The sequence below is a fragment of the Pelobates fuscus genome, chromosome 5 (genome assembly GCF_036172605.1).
Source record: "Pelobates fuscus isolate aPelFus1 chromosome 5, aPelFus1.pri, whole genome shotgun sequence".
Taxonomy (NCBI): domain Eukaryota; kingdom Metazoa; phylum Chordata; class Amphibia; order Anura; family Pelobatidae; genus Pelobates; species Pelobates fuscus.
Genome location: NC_086321.1, coordinates 291,495,962 through 291,521,651, shown reverse-complemented (window position 1 = coordinate 291,521,651; position 25,690 = coordinate 291,495,962). Strand labels below are relative to the sequence as shown.

Here is a 25,690-nt window from a genome sequence, read left to right as displayed (position 1 = left end):
CCCTTCCTTGTCCCGAATGCGGTCTATGTATGTGTCCCGCCTTCTTTTGTTGAGCATGCGTGCTAGGAGCTTCCCACTCTTGTTACCGTTAACATGAAAGAATGCCTTATGTCTTAGGACTGCCCTATGGTGTTGGGACTGTATGAGTGTGGTCAGTTCCCTCCTCAGTCCTAACAGCGTTGCCTGGTGTGTAGGGAGTTGGAGGTGTTTGTTGAGGGTATCTAGGCGGTGTATGTCTGCCAATAGTGTAGTCATGCGTATCTCCCTCTGTCTTTTCAGGAGAGCGCCCTTTTGTATGAAATGCCCCCTGATAACACTTTTGTGTGCTTCCCATCGTATGGTGGGGGACGTCTGGTCGCCATTGTGTGTAAAATAGTCCCGGAGTGTGGCGTCTATGTCTGCAGTCAGTTCTGGTATGGCAAGTAGGGCTTCGTTCAGCCTCCACTTAGAGTCCTTAGGCCTAAATAGGGGAGACTCCAGGGTGACCGATACCGGTGCATGGTCCGACCACGTTGCGGTGCCTTGGTCAGCCCGGAGTGCCAGCGGTAGGTGGTATTGTGAAAGGAAGAGGTAGTCAATGCGAGTGTAGGAATTGTGCGGGTGAGAGTAGAAAGTATAGTCCCTTTCGTCAGGGTGCAGTGCTCTCCAGCAGTCCACTAGTCTCTCCCTCGCCAGTAAGGCCCTGATTGCCGCGATGTGTTGGGTAGGGACGGGTGAGCGTCCTGAGGAGGAGTCCCATTTAGGGTCTAGAGCTACGTTTAGGTCGCCCCCTAGGACCAGTACCCCCTCTGTGAAGTGCCGCAGTGAGCGAAGTGTCCGGGCCAGGAAACGGTATTGTCTGCGATTTGGTGTAGAGCGTGCCCGCTATCTCCCCCTTTAAAAAGGTATATCGACCCTCCGGGTCGGTTTGTACGCTTTTTCTGTGAACGGGCTGTGTCTGTGAATGAGGATCGCAGTTCCTCTGGATTTTCCTCCCTGAAAGTCGCTATAGTATCCTACAGGATAGTGGTGGTTAGTCAGTGTGGGACGTGACCCCTCCCTGAAGTGTGTTTCTTGTACAAACACTATCGATGCTTTACGGGAGAGAAATTCCCTCACCGCTCCCGACCGTTTCTCGGGTTGATTAAGGCCTCTGGCGTTCAGGGATAGTATCGTGATGGGGGCCGGGGCAATGGACATGACCGGGGCTCTTCTAGCAGTCGTGTAGCAGCGTAGGCTCGTCCGTCCGGCGGGCAAGCAGGAGGGTGGGATAGGGAGAGGGGGGGGGGGTACAGGAAGGCTTAGGTCAGACGGGGAGGGAAAAAGTCAGGAGTCAAGAGTCACAGTCGTCAAGTCTGTACGAAATCGCTATAACCAGCGGTATCGGAAAAGAGCGTAGGGGGGCTGGAACCCCCCCGTCCGCTAGAGGGCGGAGGGGGACCGCTCACCTGATTCTTGTCGCTCACTCCAGTAGGGCAGTCCCAAGTGAGTAGGGCCCAGGGGGCCAAGTGCGCTCTCAAAATGGTCGTCACAGACCACTGTGACCTCTCTGAGCACCACCCAGTTAGGATCCATCGTCTCCCGACTTACGGCACAATCTATATAAAATTCAGCATATATGTCAACCTCACCATATAATTACAGTAAAAACAGTAGCAATTGTAATAGCCATAACACAAAACATATCAACATTTCAATATTACCCTCCCTCCCCCCTTGTACGGCAGAACCTGGCAGGTCTTCTGGCCTACTATGCCGCTTCCCTCCCCCCTCCCAAGTCCCCATCACCTTCCCCTCTCCCACTCCCAAAGCTAGATACCCCCTCCTTCCCCAGCCTAATGTACCAATCTCAATGAATGCAATTAATACAGTGGGCCCCTGAGTGTTAGAGTGTGGGGGGCCTGACAATGGGGCTGCGAGGTGTATTGTTTTACCTCTCGGGCCTAGGCCCTTCGTGGGTCCCCTTCCTCTCTATGATAGTGTGGGTATAGTACCCCTTCCTCCCCCCAGGGCGATCCTATCTAGGCCTAAATTTCCCCCATGCCCAAAGTGGAGCTTCAGCTCCCATGATACTTGCTGTGACAAAATGATAGTCAAAGTTCACAATGGCGGCGAAGTGCCGAGGGTGGTCTGCTGAGGGTGTTACAGTTCACAGTCCGCTAGTGATGTCAAAATGGCGGTTTCGGGGGGGTAACCTCCCAGGGATGGAGCGGGTTTCAGTTGGGTGTCCCCACTGGTCTGGTCGTTTGAGTACGGGGGGGACGAAGTCTCTGAGGGCGAGGGCCCGTGTCCTGTGATCTGGGGGCAAAGGCGTAGAAAGTAAGCGGGTTCGGCCATGTCAGAGTTTCCGGCGAAAGGTGCAGCTCTCTTTGCAGCGCCTGGGCGTCTTCTTCCCCTAGGATCGAGAAGGGGCCGTTGGGGGTTGCAACCTGTAGGCCCGTGGGAAAGCACCAGCGGTACCTTATTTGAGCTGCTTGTAGCTGCCTTGTAAGGGTTTTCAGAGCTCGCCTGAATGACAGCGTGGCTGGGGACAGGTCAGGAAACAGGTGGACTTCAGAGTTTTCCAGTAGTATTTTATCCGTGCCCCTTGCTTTGCGGAGGATTTCCTCCTTCAGTGGAAAGCTTTCCAGACAGCAAATAATGTCACTGGGTGGTCCATCTGGGGGGCCCGGAGGCCTCAGGGCGCGGTGCGCTCGTACAAAGCTAATGGGTGTCTGGAGTGGTCGCATCAGCAATTTGTTAAATAAGTCCAGCAAGGTGTCTTGGATTGGGTTTTTCCTGTCCAGCGCCTCTGGCACCCCTCTGATTCTGATATTTTGTCTCCTACCCCTGTTGTCCAAGTCCTCAATGTGAAGTGCCATTTGTTGCAGTACCTTAGTATGGGATTGCAGTCTGTGGTTGCTGCCTGAACCGCAGACATGTGGTCGCTGTCCGCTTCTAGCTGAGTCACCTTTTGGCTGAGGCCTTGTATTTCCTCTCGCATGGCATGTAGCTCAGCAGTAATGGACGCGTGGAGTTCCGCGTTTGCGGTCTTCAAATCCGCTTTCGTGGGCAGTTGTTGCAGTATAGACATTATTTCAGGTAGGGAGGCTTGGGAGGTCGGTAGTGGATGGTCACCCTCTGGGGATCGCGGGCGGGAAAAAACGGAGGCCGTGGATTCGTTTGAGGCCTGGTCTAGGTCCGCTGGTGCCACGAGGTACAGCTTCACGGAGGGGGTCAAGGTGCTTTTCGGGGTGTCCCCGGGTCTTTGGGCACACGATGCGCGCTGTTTTCCCCATTTTCAGCTTTTGTTAGTGCGGTCCGTGAGGTTGAAAGTTAGGCCGGCAGGGAGCTCACAGTTTATGCTGCCATCTCCGCGGACCTCCAAGCCACGCCCCCCCATAACGTCTGTTTTTATGTGGTATTATTATTATCGTTTTCTTTATGCTTACTATTCTCTCAAGTTTAATTTTCTTGCTTGTAACCAGTTGAGTTGGAGCTATATATATATATATATATATATATTTTAAGCACCCGGTCAACTTAATCGAATGGGCATCTAATTACCTACGTAAGTTCTGTGCGTATGTCCTAGCACACCATCAACAGCAAAAGCATATGTGAGGAAGGCTGAACTTGATGGACGCAAGTCTCTTTTCAGCTATGTAACTATGTAACATCTTAAGAATCAGCTAGCCACTAGTGACCCCGAACCTTATGCCCACTCTGGGTTAAGCCTAACCTGCCTGGGCTACATATTTTGAATGACAGATAGGACTGCCCGATATGTTTATTTACAGTTCTCATCTTTGTTTTGTTTTCTTTTCTCTTTTTTCTGCTTTTGTGTCCCATTCACGTACCTCACTGACCCACTTCCAGCTCAGATAATTGATGTAAACATCAGTACCATATTTAGTTGGGACACGCAGGCTGAAATATCTGAGAGCTATGTTCCTATATGCTGTTACGCTACTTTAACCCCTTAAGGACCAAACTTCTGGAATAAAAGGGAATCATGACATGTCACACATGGCATGTGTCCTTAAGGGGTTAAACAAAAATAACAGTGCAGTATGCTTTGAATTTTCATACTAACTAACATTGTCTTATGTCAACTACCGATGTACCTATGTTTACCCATATCATTGCCAAATGATGTCCTAATTACTGCACTGTCAAAAATAAAGAATTTAACAAATAAATAAAAGTTAATCGTCAGGGGTTTAAAAAAAATAGATCACAGTATAATACGGTGATCTGTATTTTGATCACTGTAGGCAGTGATCGACTGGCAGGGAAGGGGTTAATTTTTATTTGGACTGGGTAAAGGGGGGTGTTTTTTTTTTTTTTACTTAAATGTTATTAAAACTTTTTTTTTAACTTAATTTTTAACTTTTTAATCCCCCAATTCCCCACTAACTTCCACCCTCCCCAGCTAGCTAAATTATTTTAAAATACTTAAATTAATTAATAAAATAAATTTAACCCCTGAGGGTTAAAAGAAAAAAAAAGAAAGAATTAACCCTCAGGGGTTTAAAAAATAAATAATCAGATTATAGTAAAATGCAATCCCTGCCAATTGATCACTGTAGTCAGTGATCAATTGGCAGGTAATTTTTTTATTAAAATGGGTATAGGGGGGTGGGATTTTAATTAAACGTTATTTATTTTTTTACACAGGGGGCAGGATCACTGATGATCCGTCTCCCTGCACTTCACAGTGAACCCGTAAGTGCAGGGAGGCAGAAAGTGAGTATACACAGCACGTGCTCGCTCTGACATGTGCTGGGACAGCGCGATCCGGTGCTCCCAGTCTGCCTCTAATACAGAGGCAGACCAGAGCACCATTAACCCCACGATCGCCGGGGTTAATTTTAACAGGTGACGGACAAGGTCCGTCACTCGTCGTTATGGCAATCCCCTAAGTGACGGACCTTGTCCGTCACTCGTCGTTAAGGGGTTAATGGGTTGTAAGTATGGTTGGGTTATTTCTAGACCTAGCAGGTTAAAATTGAAATTACGTGTAGTTAGTGATTTTTTTACCGTAGATGGCAGTGTTGGCGCATGTTTTTGTATAGAGTTCGTAAGTCTGATTTAGCCGAACTGAAAGCTTGCATTTCGTTACGAGGTGAGTAGCCGTATGGGTATCGTCTGTTTGAACAACTATGTGTTAGGAGAATGACGGTTCGTTTTTTGTGTGAGTTATATGTTTAAGTGTAATTGCGTTAGTGCACATGCGACCCCCGTTCTTAAGTTTAACCGCGTTCGTATGTACTCACCGTTTACAGGGTGCCTGGTAGCCGACCCGGAAGTTCAGCGGTGCTGGGAGCGATCGTGTTCCTGCGGTTTGGAGCTGGTGTCATTAAAGCGCAGTGTGAGGGCATGCTGGAGCGCCTGGCCGCTGTCCTGGATGTAGGTAGGCCTGGTAGAGCCACGAGGGAATTCTTGGCAAAACCTTAAGTGACCAGTCGACGTTAGCCCAGTAGTAGGTTTGGGTTTTTATAGGCTGGATCAATCCCTCCCACAACTCCAGGCTCCGCCTTCCCATCTACCAAAAAGGTTAGTTTATTGCTGCCAAAATGAGGATCGACTAGCTATTAAATCTAACCGCGAGCGATCACATGCCTGCAGGTGGACTGTCAGGCAGTCCCCCTAGTGCTGTAAAAATCGACAAATGGCTAGACAAACTAATCTACAAAAAACCTTTTGGAAGGAAGCCTGGTCCAAATGGGATTGATATATAAAAACAGATTTGTAAAAACACAAGATTTTGTTTAGGTGATTATAACAAGGTACTCCCTTGGAAGATTACATAACCAGGTTTTGTAGATGATCTGACAGCTGTAACCATAGATTGAGATGATCAATAATGCCTACCGTAACAAAAAACAAGCAAAACAAGGGTTTTAAATTTTTTTGAAAGAAATTGTACACACATTGTTTCTATCTTTTGTATATCAGTGAAGTATGTCATGGAAAATATTTATTGTTAAATACTGATGTTGATGACAACTATGTATAACAAATAATATATGTTGTGTACAATTAATTATTTTTTTTTTTTTTTAAATCAACAAAGTCTATTAGTAAATCCACAAGATAGAAAAAATAATAATAATAATATATATATATATATATAAAATAATTAAAAAACAAAACAAAAAAAAAACATATCTTTGGACAAGTCACGAAAAAGCACACTCTACCGGTTTTAAAGCACAGGTTTTATTTAATGTAACCATTATGCAAGTCAATATAGACAAAAAACCCTTAAAAAATCATGATTTGTGGTACTATATAATAATTCATAGGAATACGTAATCCTCTTTTTCACATAATTACTATTTTTGAATTTTAAATACTGAAGCCACACTTCCAGAGTTTGGGGTTAATGGAACAAGTTTTATAAACTGTTCATATACAAGTGCTTTGAATTCCAGATGTAATGCTGCTTGTTCCATAAGAGAGGAAGGAAGTTTTTTTTTACATTTATTCTTATTAGTTTTAAATAATCAAAACGCACCAAAATCATACAAAGCGGCTGAAAGAAGCTGTTTAAATAGAATAGCTGCAAAGAGAACACCTTCAGGAATGGATAATCAAGGTAAAAATGTTCTCTTATATAATAGTGATTAGCACGGTCATTAAGGGATTAAAACCGACTGCACTCTCTCTGTTCTCAGAGTTTTTTTCATTTTAAATTATTTGTGGAATTTATCCTGGGGAAAAAGATTTTGACCTTACTAACAAATAACATTGCATTTTTCATTGTAATATTAAAACAATTACTCATTTCATTATCCTTTTCCTGCGTTTGATTAACCAATTTTTGCACTGATTGAACTTTCAGGATGTATGTGATTGCCTGAAAAAGACGAGTTCATACACTAGCCCAGCTGCTAGTGATGGTATTAAGCACAGAGTCTCTTGACTATTACAGTCAACAATGATAGAACTGGCGTTAACGTCCAGCAACCTCAATGTCAATGAGGTGCTCCTTTAAAAAAGAAAAGAAAAATAAATAAATTAAAAAAGCAGCCCTCCAAAAAAAAAGCAGGAAATAGAAATTGGTGGTGGTGAATACGTGTCAGGGAGAGACAGCTCTGCGGCTGTACTGAACTCTGTATTTGGTGACCGTCATGCCGTGAACGTCTGAGAATTCACATACAGTCTTGCAGGGAACCATGTCTTCGTCTTCTTCACCGGTCAGCCAGTCTTGCACAAGTTCGGCTGCTCTGGGGCTGACGTTTTCCTGCAGCCAGCGATTGTGCCAGGCTTTAAATTTCTCATGGTGCTTCTGGAAGACCATTGGCTGGAACTAGAAACGGTTGATAGTAGCATTAGGAGTTTAGCTTTACATACAAAACCAATAGTTCACACACAATTAACAATAGATTTTGGAACTGATCTCCAGGAACCACTCAAGGACGATATGTTTAGTGGTTCCCAACCCAGTCTTCAAAGTACCCTCTCTACCAGTTCAGGATTTACGGATTACCCAGTTGTGTCGAATGTTTTTAGAAAAGAAAAAAAAAACATTTTAGACACAACAGGGTAATCCCTAAATCCTGGACTGGTAGAGGGGGTACTTGAGGACTGGTTTGGGAACCCATGCTGTAGATGATGACGCTCATAGTGACATCCGAGGAGTAAAAATATATAAAGTCTACAGCTTCATGGTAAATATGTACTTACACTAAATCCTATCAAATATATCTATATATTTTTTTTTTTTAATGACACTAGTTCAGTTTGAAAACAGTCATTTGTTTAACCACAATATCCAAACAATTTACTTACACATTTTTCCACAATGTGAAAATAAATCTTCACTTATTCTTGAAGAAGTTAGTGTCACGTATATGCCATTGTGCAGCCATTTAAGAGTTAGTAAGGAATGACATATCACAGATCAATGTAGTTTGATATCAATGCGGCTGCAGACAGTGTGGAGCTATTAATGATATATGAGAGTCATAACATCATGTTTACATTTTCTGACAAAGAGGTGTTTAAGTCTTAATTAAATTTCCTACATGGTATGTTATTATTGTATTTGCAGTGTTTGATTCTGAAAGAGTTACTATCTGGAAGTCAGCCACACAGAGTTAGAGAAATGATGATGTCCTGATATGTCATGAGTCCTCAAAAGAAGGGACAAGTGGTTAAAGGCATTGTCACATGGATATGTTTAAAGAGTCTTTGTATATTTTGTGCAGGCCATTTCATTTGCAAGAAGCACTGTATAGCAGCAAGATAATATAACAATGTTTTACATGCTTTTCCACATTACGGACACATAAGGTTTTTCACTCAAGATATGAGTTTTTTTTTTTTTTTTGTAAATCTGTTTTATTGGAGTATCACGAAGTCAGAGGTCTAAGTGTTCATACATAGCTCAAGATATGAGTTATCAGGGATTCAAAGTTTAAAATTTTAGGCCGCAGTTCAAAAACTGGATAATTTCTCCATGTCAGCCATGTTTGTAGTTGGAATATTTTGGCCCTAGATTGGAAATTCACTTTAAATTCCCTACAATTCATACTTCAGTGAATAATGACATTTGTACTTGAAGAACCTATAGAAAGGTCCATTCTCAGGAATGAAAATAACACGTGAAACCATACCTCTCTGGCCCTTGTTAGTGTTCCCCAGCGGTACATATAGTCTTCAGAGTTAATTATAAACATCATTTTGTGACTGTTGAGTCTAAAACGGCAGTCCATGTTGCTGGCACTCTCCACTCCCATCAGCCTCTTCCAAGAAGACTTTACTTCATCTTTCATTACTTTCATTGTTCTGCACTGCCAGCTGTTGAAACTTCGGACATTTCTGGGTAGAGGTAATATGAATAATTAAAAACCATACAAGGGCAACAATAATAACGCAAGGCAATCTATGTTTACACACAACCACTGACCAGCAAATTAACACAAAGCTTCTCGGCCTTTGTCAAGATAGGCAACCTGTGGCAGTTTGTTTTAGACTACATCTCCCATGATGGTTTTCCAGCATTATGGCCGTAAGAGCATTGTGGGAGATGTAGTCCGCAACATCTGGAGTGCCAAAGGTTGCCTACTAGTTGATTCTAATAAGCAGAGATGTACAGGAGGCTTAAACAGAAGAGTCCAAAGCAATACCTGTCCCATTAGGGATTTATGGACTATGGAGAAGCAATGGACTGGCTGCTGAGATCATCGTTACAGATTAATTCAAAGGGGTGGGAGCGGCAACAGCAAGGAATGAAAGGTGAGTAAATCTTTATATCAGGATTAAAAGGGATTAAAAGGGTGGGGGATCTAAATATGCATGTGGAAACTCTAGTTTGTATTTCTAAAGTTAGAATTTCCCTTTTAACCCCTCAAGGACCAAACTTCTGGAATAAAAGGGAATCATGACATGTCACACATGTCATGTGTCCTTAAGGGGTTAAACTTATGTAATGTTGTGAAAAGTAAAAGGGGGTGAAACAACTTTTAGAGGACTTTCAGTGTTTCATATAATGGTGAAGCTTCCGAGAAGTGACCGCTCCTCTTTAAACGCATCAATAGGATTGAAAGGCTTTCTTCCCATAACAAATACTTTTTTTCTTTTGTTTTAAAAACAGATAAACATTCCCAGTTGCTTGACAAGATCTTTAATTTTTTTTATGCTCAGTCTATCGTAAACATTTCTATCCAATTCAACTAGAGTGGCCTAAATGTTTTCATTCTCTTTGTTTAGCTTATCTGGATTCTGACAGGTTAATTCAATACGGTGTGAGTTATCAGAAATTCAGTCAGTGCCAGTCAAACGACTACAGTCTGCATGGCAACGAGAAGACTCTGTCATGACTAGGAAGAGGGCTATTGACGTGCTCTGCACTCCGCTTCCCAATTTCTGTCAAAACAGCAGGGTAGAGTAAAACCAATAATGTGAGAATATTTCTGTAAAAGCAGCCGAGAAACACTTACATCATTAAAGATAGTGCTCCTAATGAGTTTATATATGGCACACTAAAAAGATCTACTCACCTCTGCAGCAGCACAGGTTTCAGTAAAAAGCCTTCACTCTGGTTGTTCTGGCCTCCTTCAACATTAATGAACTGCTCCACGTAATTTGCCAGGTGCTGCAAAATTGAGAATACATTCAATCATTCCCTGAGAAGCCAGCAATACAATAGACAGGGCAAACACACAACATCCCAAAAACACAATTGTTCATTGTAATGCTCGTACTGATCAACAGGAACGCAATGATAAATGGACAGAATAGATGTAAAAATTGTGACAAAACTCAAAAAAATGAAGCGATTTATAGAACATTCAGTTGGTTTCAGTGGTGACTGATCTGTCTTTAGGACTTTGAAAATATAAATAAGGAGGAACAGATATAGGATATTATGAAAAACAGTCCTCGCGTATTAAAGATTTTTTTTAGAAAAGGGATATGGCAAAGAAATATTTAAAAAGTAAAAGGTTGGATATTAAAGATATAGAAATAAATAATCTATTAGAAGATACAATAAAAGTGAAACAATAGAGGATGTACATTTTATATGTAATTTTAGTACAGAAAATCGAAAAATTAATTAATAAATATTGGCACGTTATTTATTAGAAGACCCCTTTATTGCCATTTTATTTACCTAATAAACCCATTTTTCCCACAGATAAGTAAATAATTTAAAAAATATGGCCATGGACAATGTCTAGCTTGTAAAAGAACAGAAAACCATAGGAGAATAATTCAATTTAAAACAAAGGAAGGTGACATTTAAAGAATGCATGACTTGCTACTCAAAAAATATAATTTATCTTTTAAATGTCCATGTGGTCTGGATTATGTGGGTAAGACTACTAAGCCACTTTACACATGTCTAGAAGAACATACACGTAGTATAAATAAAGGATTTGAGAATCACAGCGTGTAGGCCCATTTCCATAGTCAAGATCCAAGAGGGATGCGGTTTATGAGTATAAATAACAACATCTCTTATGAGTGGAGAGGAGGAAATTTCAATCAGAGATTAAGTAAAAAGGAAATGGAATGGATCTATAAACCCTTATCCCACATGGTCTTAATCAGGAATTTGAGATTCACCATCTTTTTTTTTTTTTTTATAAACCATTTTTAATATTTTATACATTTTTAACTATTAATGAATTTTTTATAAATATTTCTCTCCTAAACGCTGAATCTAGCCTGTTAAAACATCTTGTCGCTGTATTATAAAAATGTGCAATGTTCTCTCATGACATTTTAAACTATGCTGCGTCATAGACCGTTGAATATCCCTCATGAAATGTCTTACAAAGCACGCAAAAATAAAGAATTATATAAAAAAAAAAAATTCCCTCCTTATTAGATTATCCTCTTTTCATCCAATATACAGATTTTTTTTTTATGAGGTATTTTTGTAATAACCAATTTTATAAGTTCAGTATACATTTATTCTTAAATATAAGGTATTTTAGTCTTTATATACATTTCTATTTTTTTATATTCCATTAATTTTATTACAATTTATCTTGTAGTTACATCTGATAATTCATAAATAAGACCAAAGATTATATAAGAATTTCTCGTAAAAGGTTGTTTTTAAAATATATTTTTTTCCTTTTCAGAGTAAAAATATATAAGTACTTCAAATATTTTTATATGTAATAACTCTTTATCTTTATTTCAGGTTATCAATGGACAATCTATTTATGGACTCCTTGCTCCGATCTTGTAGCCATGGGAATGTGCATACAAGATTGAAACGCAAGCTGCTATAAATCTGATTACGTATTGGAAATTCTGGAAGTGACGTGACGAAAATCTTAGAACGTGATAAGCTCCTGGCGAAGTTGGAGATCATGCATGTTTGGTCCCAATTATTCCCTTTAAAGGGGGTATATAAACATTGCTACAGGATATATGCATTCAGCTGCTAAAGATAGAGGCGAAACGCGTTCTGGAACTTTGACATCCATTTGGACTTATTTTATTTTGAATGAATCTTATTTTTGTTTGTGTACAATAAATGTTTTGCACTTTGTGCATAACTCTGCAATTTGGTTTCTGCATCATTCCAAGGAAGGTGGTATGGCCCTTAGCCATACAAAGTGTGGAAAGTGAGCCCTATCTGGAGGCTCTTTACTAGTGAGTACCCTGGTTTTATATTGATTTTTATAAAAAGATCACAATACAGTACTAATCTATGTATATGCCCTTTTGAGTCACTCCACATGACAAATTGGGAGGACAAATGACATCAAGAAGGGGGAAGGGTTGCATTAACAGACCATATAGCTAATAATACCATAGCTAGGTTTGATAGCTATAAAATGTGAGTGTTCCATTGTCACTTTTACACAAAAATATTTGTAAAAAAAAGGCTTCATACTATAGGGTCTTTTTTTATATTCATCAAATTAAAAAAAAAAAAAAAGAATATTTTGGGATCCAGAAAGATCCATAAACACCACTTATAAGGTATTAAGTGCGACTTTACTATTATTCACTCAATAAGCGTGTCACTGTAATTTTGGCTTTGTTTCCTTTATGACTTTGCCAAGAAATAATTATACAGAACATCTCATTTTCCATGAATTTCTACTTCAAGTAAACACTACAAGGATAACCCCACATGACTACAGTTGAATTAGAGAGCAGGTCCTCACCTGGACTTCTGCAGGATCTTCATTCTGTACATCTTCTGTATCCAGCAGCTCAATTGTCATGATTACTTGGCCTTGTCTCTGCAGGAACATTACCTGACAAAAGACAAAATTCCATATCAACTGGTCAGCTCTTTTTGCCTCAACTACTCTGTTACAGAGTATTTACTGAATGCACACCACGGCCTACAAACACACAACTGGTTTCAAGTGTGGTGAAAAAGTCAAAGAAAATGAAATACAAAAATCACATCTGACACCACATGTATCATGCATTCCACATTTGCATTGATTTCATTATGCTAGCAAACATAAAAAAATATATATATTAAAATGAAATACATATACACACACACACAGTTAAATTAAAAATAATTCTCAGTAAAATTTTGATAAAGAAACTGTTTTAATGTTGGATTCTTTGATCTGAACCTCATTTTAATTCACGATTCCTAAAACATTTATGATTTGCAACAGAAGAAAAAACAAAAACGAACAATGGTAAACTATGTGAAATACATATTTTCTTTCACATGCATTATTACAAACAGATACGAAAACATAAATTAAACATTAAACATTTACACAATAAGAATAAAATGACATAGGGTATGTATAAAATTGTTACAGTTCAATCATAATTTGGCAGTTTTCAGATCAAAGAGGAAGAGGTTAAATGTATGTAATAATTTCTAAGGGCCCTTTCCTTTTCTTTTCTCTTTCCCTCCTTCTTCTTCTTCACCCCTCAATTCCCCCTTTCTCATTCTCTTCGTTTTACATCCCTTCCTTATAGATTTCTGGATTGTCATTAATTTACCAACATACCCTAGCCTCACATTAACAAAACCTAGACAGAAGAATAAAAAAAAAAAAAAAGCTCTCGCTGAGGGTTGGTCCCGAGTCTATCTTAAGGACCTGAAAGACAACACTCATCAATCATTCTATCTACTAATCAGGTTCCATATGACCATGGATATCCTAAGAATGAATGCGCAGGGTTCGCCACCCGTCCGCAAATCCGCTGCTTGTAAACCATAGTGTACATTAAGACTCATTTCTTCTACCTAGTTTTATAATCCATTTCTGCCATTGTTCAATTCGCGGATTAAAATAGTGCTCGTCTTAAAATCCCGATTTCCATTTTGCAATTATTCAAGACCTGCTGTTTTATCAGCTCCCAAGTTGGGGAGTCTGGAATTTTCCAGAATCTTGCAAGAGTAGCTTTAGTTTCTATGAGAATATGGATCATTAATTATTTTTTATCCTTTGGAATTGTAGGCCAACCCAGATGTAATATCATAGAACTACAAGTATAATCAAGATCTACCTCTATTTCTTCCCTGCAGAATTTCGCTACCTTTTGCCATAGTGGAGATATAATCGGGCATGACCACCATATATGAACATAATCTGCTCTCAATGAGGCACATCGCCAGCAGAGATATTGAGTTCCTGGATATATTTTTGTTAATTTAGCTGGAACGTAATGCCATCTATTAATAACTTTATAATGACTTTCCGTTAAGTTTAGGCAGTGTGAAGCTTTCATTACTGCTTTATTGGCCTTAAGCCATTCGTTTCTCGTAATAGTAATTTGTAAATCTCTTTCCCATGCTTTTAGGGCTGGGAATTCAGGGATTGACTTATATTTACTACAAATTTTTGAGCTTTTAGAAACTAAATTTTTATTATGTCTGGTGTTTATCAAGTTTAGGAAAGTTTGTAGTTCCTCAGAAATCTCAGTTATTCTATGTCTCATTAGGAAATGTTTTATCCTTAAATACGCAAAACTTTCTCTATAAGAAAGCGAAAAAGCTTGTTTAATCTCCTCAAAGGGTCTAATTTGTTGCTGTTGGAATAGCTGGTCTATTCTATTAATACCTTTACTTAACCATGGATCTAGATTTAAATCCTCAATATTAGTGGACAATACATGCAGGGGTAAATCAATAATAATTTTATCTTCAATTTTGAGTCTTTTTTTCCAGATTCTCCATTGACTCAATAAATTAGCTAGAATTAAACCCATGTCATCTCTCTCATACTTGTATATACTCCAGAATAAAGTCGTTAAATCCAGATCTGCCACTTTTCTAGCCTCAATTTTTTCCCATGATTCTCCCCTAGAGCTCTCTTTCATAGAGGATATAACATGCGCCAGTGAACAAGCTTCATATATGTCCGTGATATCAGGGACTCCCATCCCTCCCAACTTAGGCTTTAAATTCAGAATTTTTTTATTAACCCTGGGTTTTTTCCCCAGCCATATATATTTATCTAAAGCAGATTGAATCATCATGAGCCATGGCTTAGGCATTTTCAATGGTAACATACGGAATACATAACTCCATCTAGAGATCAGGTAGGACTTTACGATGTTAATTCTGCCTGTCCATGATATCTCTGCTGTTCTCAAATCTTTCAGTTGTTTATTAATTTGCATCATTAGAGGTAAAACGTTGTATTCTAGAATCTTAAAAGGATTTCTAGAAATCTTTATGCCTAGGTAGATGATAAATTTTTTTGCCCATTCAAAACTATATTTCGCTTTAATGTGTATTTTCTCTTCCTTTTTTATATTTTTGGCCAGAATAATTGTCTTATCTTCATTTAACTTAAAGTTGGAATAATGCCCATATTCATAAATCACCCTTAATAGTTCATCTATTGATGTTATAGGGCAGGGGTAGGCAACCTACGGCACTAGTGCCATGCACGGCACTCGAGGTGTCTTTGCACGGCACTCAAGGCTGCTAGAGCCAAACAGGCTCTGGCCTATCAGGAGTCCCAGTAAAACTTCATATATCTGCTAATCCGAAAAGGTGGTGAAGGACAATTCTCAATTTATGCATTGCAGCACGTAGAGGTAGTGATCTCAGATTACTTCCTCCCAGCACTTGTGAATAGGAAGCCACTCTGTAGTAGAGCAGCTCGCAGTTGCTGTTGCAGCTCCTGTCCTTGACATGTACCTGGCCAGCCTAGTCCCCACTGGAACCCAGGGAAGCCACCCACACTGCTAGATATACACAGAAATGCAGAATAACCCTCCCTTCATACAAATAATACGGACAGCCCACACACAAACATACACACAATCCGCACAAATGAAACACCACTAACAATCCACATACATGCACACAACCCCACATGCAATACCCCAAACAGCCCCCACACACTACCAAACACACACTTTGACATATCCATCCACACACACACACACAATTCCACAAGCAGCACCCATACACAGCTTACATTCATATGTATCATACACAATACCATAAACTACTCATGAACATAAACAATATAATAGCTTGTATACGCAGGGCCTTCTTTAACGCGGGGCAAACCGGGCAGCTGCACCGTGAGCCCTGCTGGCCTCAACTATTTCTAACCCTCTGGCTGGTAATCTGCACACTAAGGAGGCCCACCGGGTGGCCCATGCACAAAGGACCACCCGCTGGGCTTCTGTCAGCAGGGACCCGGTCACACGCTGAGGTGCTTTAACAGCGTGAGCGGGCCCCTTGCTTTTCGGCAGCAGGCAGTGACGGCCACGCATCACTTCCTCCCACAAAGAGAGGAGCGCGCAGGAAAGAAGAGTAGGCAGATTGGAGGGGGGCTGGCCAAGAGCTCTAGACCCCAACTCCCAACGCCTTCAGCCACCAGCAGGAAAGGTAGGAAACTGGAGGGTGAGTTTTAAAGTGTGTGTGTGTGTCTGTGTGTCTGTGTGTCCAATCACGCCAACACCACATACAAACATATTCCACAAAAACACACAAAAACTGCTTAGTGCTAAAAACAGACCTGCAAACATGAGTAAATGGTCGAGCCCCAGCTGTCAATGCTATTCTGGAGTTGCACGACAGATGGGGATCTACCTTTTAATCACCCGTGCAACAGGGAGACCGCCAAGAATTCTTGCACCTCTCTACTTTAGGTCCGCCACTGTGTTAAAGTGGAGGACGTGATTGCATGCCTGGGAAGGGGGGACAGGGTCCAGGGGGCCCTAAGCAAATGCTTTGCCCAGGGTCCAGTCATTATTAAAGACAGCCCTGCATATATACGCACAAATACAATGATACAAAGAAATTACAGTAAAAATAACAAGCAGAATACGTCGGCATACACACCTCGATTTATAAAAAAAATAGGACCGGCACGCTACGGGACATCACAATCCTATATCGGCACAGTGCTGCTAAAAGGTTGCCTACCCCTGTTATAGGGTCTGATATAGTGATTAAAACATCGTCTGCATAAAGTAAAGTTTTAAATTCCTCTTGAATGTAGGAACTGCTGGTGGACCCAAGCCCAATACAAAACAGGGCTCAGGGGCACCAAGGAAGATTCTATGAGTTTACTCTTGTATGGAAATAAAACCATCTTTATTATAGGGTACACATTCCCCCCAAAAAATAAAGGAAACTTATAAATAATGCTAACACATCTAATAAAATAAATCGAGGGAGGTAGTAATATATATAAATGAGACAGGAGTGAGCAATAGGGTACCTAAGACCCTTTGACCAGGGGAAACTTATGTATCTGAGAGGTCTGTGTAAAATACAGACACGGCTTGTTGAGGGCTAAAAGAGCCCTTGAAAGAAATAGTATTATATGTAGAGCTATAACTTTGTCAACAATGCGATAGATACAGTTAGGTAATAAAGCTTAGAACATAGTATCAAATGTATCCAGGACTGAAAAAAGTCCTATCTATTGCTCGATGCTTCTAGTTGCTGGGCTTCAACATATGGCCACTTGATTAGGCTGTCCATAAAAAGAGTTAAGGACGTTCCCAGTGCTTGGTGTACTACTTAAGCACTAGGATAGAAAAAATATCTATTTAGTATCTAGCTCGAGTAGCGTGTAACCACACTGTTGTGCCTATTAGAAATAATTTGCCTGCACACGAGTGCCAAGAATACACTATTCGTATAGGCTTAAATTGCCGGACGATATTGTGCCTATTGGAAAGTAGTTTAACCTTCATTTGAGTTCCAAACAATACATTATTCGTATAAGGGGTTTGGATACCCCAAAACCATATGTGAGTTGCTCAGCCCAGAAGTTAAGGGCTATTGCTGTGGTATGCAACAGCATAAGCAGCAGATAAACACGCTATTACTCTTATCGGAGGGTTATTAAACCTATATCTCTGAATCTGCGTTGAATTATCTACAGACGGGGTAAAATGCCCCAAGTTGCTGTTGTCTAACCACTGAAAATCTTATGCAGGCATCATTAAACTAAAGTCTCTCCAAAGAATTGCAGTACACCCTGGGTATAATAGTGATCCCACTGGTACTCCTTAATATAATGTTGTCTAACCACTAGAAATTTTATACAGGCATCATTAAATTGCAGCACACCCTAGGCATAATAGTGATCACACTAGTACTCCTGTAGCAGAGGTGCTAAACTGAAGTTCTGAACCTGAGATCTGGTATCGATGTGGTGAGATCTCACATGTCTGGCTACTGGAGTGTCTCTATTTGTCGTCACTGAATGCACGTGTTCCATTATTCTTTTCTTGAATGGGCGTATGGTTTTGCCAACGTATTTCATCCCACATTTGCATGTTAGCAGGTACACCATTCCGGACGTATTACAGTTAAAAAACTGTTTTATGGGGATAGTGGTGGTGTCAGTTGAGTCCATAATTGTTTTTGGACCCCTTGGCAATAAAGCTGCACGCGACACATCTCCCACACCGATATGTGCCCTGCACCGTCAGCCAATTTTTTGATGTGTGTCTAGATGTGGATAGATGGCTGGGTACCAATATATCTTTTATATTCCTCCCCCTTCTGGCCGTGACCGAAACTCTAGAGGGGATAATGTCCCTTAGGTGTGGGTCTTGTGTCCTCTTGGCCTAGTGAAATACATATTTTAATGTAATTTACTAGACGAAATAGGCTTTTGAGAATGAACAATAAACCCATGGTAGTTCATGGTCCATATGGAAAAATCCTCATTCCTGGTAAATAAATATCTCACTAGTTCTCCCTCTTGGAGAATGAGCTATTTATATACTGTCTTTTTTGGTGGAATACATAGATTTACGCACTTTAGATGTTATAAATTAGCATTTTGCCATCATTTTGTTAACACAGCACAGAAATTGTCCTTTATAAAGTCAACCGTGACGTTGTGCATGACTTGTCCACTTTAAGGCAGGACAATAAAACCACTTTAGATGTGCTGTGCCTGCTTTGCAAATTACAAATGAAACATCTCCATGGTTTTGCCTTCAGTAGTGACAAGATAAGCTTAACTCAGCGATCTTACACAGACAGTGGGTTTATGAGCTCTATAATTAGCTCTGAGTGAATATCCCGAAAAGGGGAAATTTAGTTTTAGGCCTTCTCTGCAATCACTGGATTCATACAGCGATGCCACTTATACAGAATTTAACCTATTTAATAACCCCTTTCTTGTCTAACAAGTGAGAAGGAATTTACTGAAGGAGGTGGACCACAAGCCCAAATAAGGCTGCTATTTTCAGTCAGGATGCAAATTGATGCACATTTGAGGCAAATAAGAATAATCCTTAACTCATTCTAGACCAGTGATGGGTAACCTTGACACCATAAATTGTTTCTGGATTACATTTCCCATGATGCTCAGCTAGCTTTTAGTGTCTAAAAGCTAGCTGAGCATCATGGGAAATGTAGTCCAGAAACAATTTATGGTGTCAAGGTTAGTCATCACTGTTCTAGACAGATCAATTGCCATGGTTTGCCTAACCCACAAAAGCCTGTCTTGTTTACAATCTGGTACAGGACAAACCCCCCCCCCCCCCCCCCCCCCAAAAAAAAACCAGGAAGTTGAGAGGGAGGAATCCAATGAGCGCCCTTCTTGCCACTATTATGAGACATCAGAAAGATAAGCAGGAGACATCTCAGAGGTGTGACTGGAGGATAATGCTGTACTGTGCATGCTACACCGGTTCAACTCGCCATGTATGTTTTAGTACAAGTGACAATTAAAACAAGCATACACAGTAGTTAACTTTTTAATTAATAAGAACTTCTCCACTGCATGAACACAGGTTTACCTTAAAGCAATTTTCATCTGCCATGCAGTGTTCTGCTTTCCATTGGTAACTGGTTTCCTTAGCAGCTCGAACACACTGGGAGACCAGGCTTCCCCCAGCGCCCCCACGCTTCTTCTCACTCAGGTACAGCTCAACCACTTTCAGACAGATTTCATCACTCACCAGATGGTGGAGCTGAGAACACAAAGTATCACATGAATCCTGCCTGTTTATTTAAGGACATCCTGAGTTATGTTATGGTATTCAAACACATTTTTAAAATAAGAAGAAAGCTAAAAGACTGGAATTTAATGATCAGATGAACAAATCAGTTTGACCTCACATTTATTTTTATTTCAATAAGTTTTCTTGTTCACTCTGGAAACTCATTTACAGAATATAGACATGAAGGGGCACTATGTATCAATAAATATCTACTAATGGCAAGGTTTTGTTTTTTTTCAAGAAAATACGTGTCTACTTGTCAGCTGGAATGGAGGCCTGCACCTCTCATCATTAACCCATACATTACAGCAACTCATCAGCAGGCTTTCATAGTTATTCTTCCTGTTCATGGCTCACCTGCCGTGTTATATTCTGGATGAGCTTGTCCATTGTGAATCCAATGTAAGCATGTATGGTGAACATCTCCCGTAGAGTGTCTTCATAGTGTGTAGGGTCTAGGTTCCCAACAAGCAGATTTCTCACCATGTCCAGGAAAGCAGGGTAAAACTCTTCTAATTCCACCTCACCTGCCGAAGCAAACATACCAGGTACAAATGTCAGCATAGGGATTTAAAGGGACACTTCCAAAGTGGGTGCATGCAACTTGCTCATAAGATCCTGTAACTTGAGATGATAAAAAGAATGGGAAGGCAGAAACAGAAACACTACTCAGAATATGCACGGCTTAAAAACAAAAACTCAACGTTGGAGTATTAGATTATTTTAAAGATATCCACACAATCTGTTCCTGTGTTTCTAATATGTCTTGTTGCCAATACATGTCTGTTATTCCACCTAGTGTACAGCGCTATGGAATTTGTTGAAGGTTTATAAATAGTAATAATAACTGTACAGCTGTAAGTGATGGCATCATGTATAGCAGTACTTTTGCAGCAAATAAGGAAACCCTATCGACTGTATGGGATAAACATTAAAGACAGGAAGCAAAAATTTTAACATTTTTAAACTTAAATAACTTCTATAAATGTGATGGTACTGTTCAAGTGCCTTTAATATTGGTAAAATTATAGAGGCCATAAATTACATAAAATAAGTAAAAAGAAGTTGCCACACAAAAACATACAGTTTTAAGCATGTGAAAGTGAACAATTGTTCTTGTGATCTCAGTCATCTTCCTCTCAACTAAAATAACAACAACTTGATCTCATGTTATATATAGGCATCTACAGTCACTTTATCAGGGCAGTAACAGACCGGACTCTCATTGTGTGCGCCCCATGTAGACAAAGTTTGTTTTCGTCGGAGTGGGAAGGGGGAACTTTAAAAGACTTAAAACTTAGATTTTTCACTTTCAGTATTTCATAAATATATTACATTTATCAAACACTGATTAAGCCAATCCAGAGATACCATAAGACAACGTAGGTACTACTTTGTCTTATGGTAAAACCTGAGGTTGACAAAAGGAGGAGCTCTGCCACCAACTCTAGTTCAATCCCAACAGCCGTCACGAATTATGGCTGTAGGATTCAGGCTTTGTACAAGGAGGATCCCACTGTCTTGTAGAATCCTCCATAGACCTGCGGTGGCAGAGAGGGACAGCCTGAGGTAAGTGGAACTGCCCTGCACCTTGAGGCCACTAGACTCACATGGGATCTGTCCTTTTGTGGGCTCTTTGTCCATTGTTCTTTGCGAAATATGGAAAGACCCCTGAAATTGACAGACACGCTTTAAGGATTTAAGCAGCAGTATACAGGGAACTCTTTGCACCATAACATTTGCAATAAGCATAGGTTATTATGGTGCTTAGAGTGTGTTCTTAAATAGGAAATGGTTGCATACAGTGTTGTGCCATTCTTTGAATTATTTTTTTGTAAATTTTCTTTTTTTTGTTGTAAATTTTTGTCCTGGCACAGCTAGAACATTTAACTCCATGGTGTAGTGTACATGACTAGAGCATCATGGGGAGATTACCATTCGTTGAAGTGCTCTTAGGATGAGTATATTTTATATATACCTGCACAATTTACCCCAGAAAAAAATTATGGTTACACTAAATATCTCCTCAAAAGTGTTGCCTATTGGAAAAATAGCAAAAAGAAAAATTCATAAATAGAAAGCAACATCAAATATATATTTTTGAGACTGTGCCTTTTCAAAAGTTTTTGAAAAGAGCAGACTAATTTACGAAAATCATTCTGTCCATTGTTCTATATAACAAACAACCAGCACTTAAAAGTTGAAAACTCGTGAAAAAGTCAGCTGAAGACAGGCAGAGAACTCAGTAAACTGGGGGATTTCTCCATGCTACACCTATTGGGGAGGCGATTAGGGAATGTTATATTGTATATTTTTAGAGCATGTCTATACTGCAGAAGACAGTGTAAATCAATATGGGATTGTACTGCCTGTAATCTGCTTGGGAAAATGTAGCTAAATGTAGACATCCACACCTCTATCCTGCAACTAGGCACCTCCGTCTTAGCTCATCGTTAATAACTCAGTACTTTACATTTGTCAGTCAGCATAGAGAAAGCATTTAGAGAAGATAAGTAATTAAAGAGAAGTAATTAAACCATATTTCTATATCTGTAACACTTGCCCTAGCTTTGCCTTGCCTGAAATGGCTTCTGATGGCATTTGCTAAATTGTTCATGTCAATTTAAAACAAAACTAAGAATCTCATGTAAAAAAACAAACCACCAAACAAAGAAATGAACAACAACAACAACAAAAAACACCACGAGTTCTAGGTGATTTTGAATGCTTTTTCCCAACCATGTGAATTCCAAAGAAGTGACCGCTGCCCGTTAGGTTGGGATAAAGGTAAGTAGTTTGTTAGGTGTATAGTTTGACAAGCTACTCTAGATATGGTATATATAAACAAGTTATTAATAGTGGCATCTATACAAATATTGCTCTTTAATTGAAGTTTTCGAGGACTCATATAGATTCTGCCTTGAACAGGTCACAGAAGAAGCTTGGACCTGTCATTCTGTGGACAACATTAACAAGCAAAGTTAAAGGAACACTATAGTCACCTAAATTACTTTAGCTAAATAAAGCAGTTTTAGTGTATAGATCATTCCCCTGCAATTTCACTGCTCAATTCACTGCCATTTAGGAGTTAAATCATTTTGTTTCTGTTTATGCAGCCCTAGCCACACCTCCCCTGGCTATGATTGACAGAGCCTGCATAAAAAAAAAAAAAACTGGTTTCACTTTCAAACAGATGTAATTTACCTTAAATAATTGTATCTCAATCTCTAAATTGAACTTTAATCACATACAGGAGGCTCTTGCAGGGTCTAGCAAGCTATTAACATAGCAGGGGACAAGAAAATCTTAATTAAACAGAACTTGCAATACAGAAAGCCTAAATAGGGCTCTCTTTACAGGAAGTGTTTATGGAAGGCTGTGCAAGTCACATGCAGGGAGGTGTGACTAGGGTTCATAAACAAATGGATTTAACTCCTAAATGGCAGAGGATTGAGCAGTGAGGCTGCAGGGGCATGTTCTAGACACCAAAACTGCTTCATTAAGCTAAAGTTGTTCATGTGACTATAGTGTCCCTTTAACTGGTGCATAAACTGAATTTAGCCTTTCCAAGGGTGACATGGACACAAGACAGGATTTGATTGGCTGAGATAATATTCATTGTGTGGCTATATTACTGTGCTTTAGGAAGTACAAAGACATCTACTAGAATATCGTAGAGATGTCACACGTTTCGTTTACCACTCATATTCATGTGTTTTATAGTCTATTATGTTTTAAAGTACTGGGTGTAAGTGGAGATAACCAAGTAGAAGAACTGGTAATATTCACTTTAAAACGGACAGGATATGGTCACTGCTCCCAAGATTTAGTTGGCTTTTTCAAATGTATATTATCCAACTACCCACAATAAGACTAAGAGGGCTCAAACTTCTACTTGCGATTTATAAATGGAAATCAAGCATGGCAAGCTGGCAGTGAATTGGAATTTTTCTATCCACAGCACATGTAGGCAAACGGTGGGTGAAAATGATGCCACCATAAGCTTTCTGTAGGCGCCTGTATCAGTCACCAGCAGAAATTAATGCAGCCACATGGAGAATGGATCATGTAAATATTTGCAGATGTGTGTGGTTTGCAATGGAATTATCTGGAATTATGTGTGTCACCACATTCAGCATTGATTAGTGTTACATGGAGCAAACTAAACGGATGTTCTCTCAGCGTTCTACTGCAGAGAGGGGAACACACCATATAGGCTACCTATGGCAATAGGGAGGGGATGAATGGGTTCAAATACTCAGGTTCATTCATACACAAACAGAGCACAGTATTCACACACACTGACACATCAAATAAAAGACATGATGCTGTTCATCAATGTTTGCGATGCCAAATAAGTTAGGCTAACTTAGACTAAAGGTTAAGACTTGAAAATGTAAGCTCTGGTCCAATACAATAAAGTCTCATGGACATAAGTAACAAATTGGGACATATCACCTTGAAAACACGAAAATGTATGTATGTCCACATGTTGCAAATGCTTAACACGGTAATCTGTTTATTGCTACCCGTTTATTCTGTACACTACTACAACTATAGAACACAATACAAAACAAATACAAAAATCTAAACATGGGGTTTTTTGTGGCAATAGGGTATTCCTTGTGTCAAAACATTTTTCTCTTCCTACAAATACATATATCCAGAAAACCCTAAAAGCAGCATACTAGGAGGCAAAGAGAAACACAGGGAAAGTTTAAATATAGTTTGCAATGGCATAAACATTAGAACACTAATGTTGAACATAAAAAGACTCATTTTATATTACAGCAACGACTGACTACAAAAGTAGGATAAATTAAATGCAACCGTTTCTTCCAGTGTGCTAAAATATAGCACCCAATCTGGTTCTCTCGAAGAACAGAAACCAATGTTCCTTTCCTGTATTAGATTCCCCTTTAAAAATATGCTGCTCAACAATTCAGACATCAAATAAAAGAAGATTATACAGTACCTAAATGGAAAAATGATCATGGTAACAAAACAAGAAAATAATAAAAAAAAAAGTAAATATCTCACTGGGCTGTTTTAGTCGGAGCTCCATAGCTGGACCATTTGACTTGTCTTTTCTGCCTTCACACAGCAGTTTCTCTCGTTCCTTCTCAGTCCTGTATTCCAGCAGCTGGAGCTGTGCCTGTTGATAGATTCTCTGAAGTCTAGCACATAACGTATGGTGCAACCGCAAAAAAAAGTACCAGTTATTGTTTGTAAAAAACAAGCTGTACATCTCTTCTGTGGTCTTGGGAGGTGGCTTAGGGGGTGTCCGTGTAGGTGTGCTGGGTTCCTGGATTTCACTTGGGGTAGTGCTCTTCCTCCGGCGTTCAGGAAGCTCTGGTATGGGAGTAGTGTCAGTATTGGTCTCTGCTGGAGCCTCCTCTGAAGTGCCAGTAAACGGTGACTGACAGGAAGAGGGTGAAGAGAAAAACAGCTCAGGGATAAATTGGTTTAGCACCTGTCGAATGGTGTCCTTATCTTCCTTTTGAATGGCTGGCTGTCTTTTCACATAATAACTGATTAGTGACGCAGCATCTTCCATTATTTGCCAGTCCTCATATGTGTAGATAAGATGGGGTCCGCTGGATGTAGTTGTCCTGCCTTCTGGATGTTGCTCCTGATGCTGTGAAACAAGGAACATATGTAAAAAAAATGAGAAATTCACGATAACTGCCACCTGATCTATAAAAGTATGAGTGTAAGGATTTAGATTTCAGAATACTTGGTGATGGTCAATGCCCAAATGGCGAAAATGAGAAAGGCCTTCAGGTAATTGCAAAGATGGCTTTTTTTACCCAGTATGTAGTGTACA

General features: G+C 39.9%; 1 protein-coding gene across 1 annotated transcript in view; it reads right to left on the bottom strand.

The window, feature by feature from the left end:
* Positions 1–6,163: 6,163 nt before the first annotated feature.
* SIN3B (SIN3 transcription regulator family member B) overlaps positions 6,164–25,690 on the bottom strand; it is a 43,798-nt gene continuing 24,271 nt past the window's right edge. The window contains exons 14-20 of the mRNA XM_063455430.1: positions 24,904–25,501; positions 20,221–20,390; positions 19,660–19,833; positions 12,606–12,698; positions 9,972–10,066; positions 8,586–8,790; positions 6,164–7,276 (exon numbers count right to left, since the gene is read on the bottom strand). Of these exons, the coding sequence (XP_063311500.1) occupies positions 7,046–7,276; positions 8,586–8,790; positions 9,972–10,066; positions 12,606–12,698; positions 19,660–19,833; positions 20,221–20,390; positions 24,904–25,501 (1,566 nt within the window). The 3' untranslated portion in view covers positions 6,164–7,045. The remainder of the gene's footprint in view (positions 7,277–8,585; positions 8,791–9,971; positions 10,067–12,605; positions 12,699–19,659; positions 19,834–20,220; positions 20,391–24,903; positions 25,502–25,690) is intronic.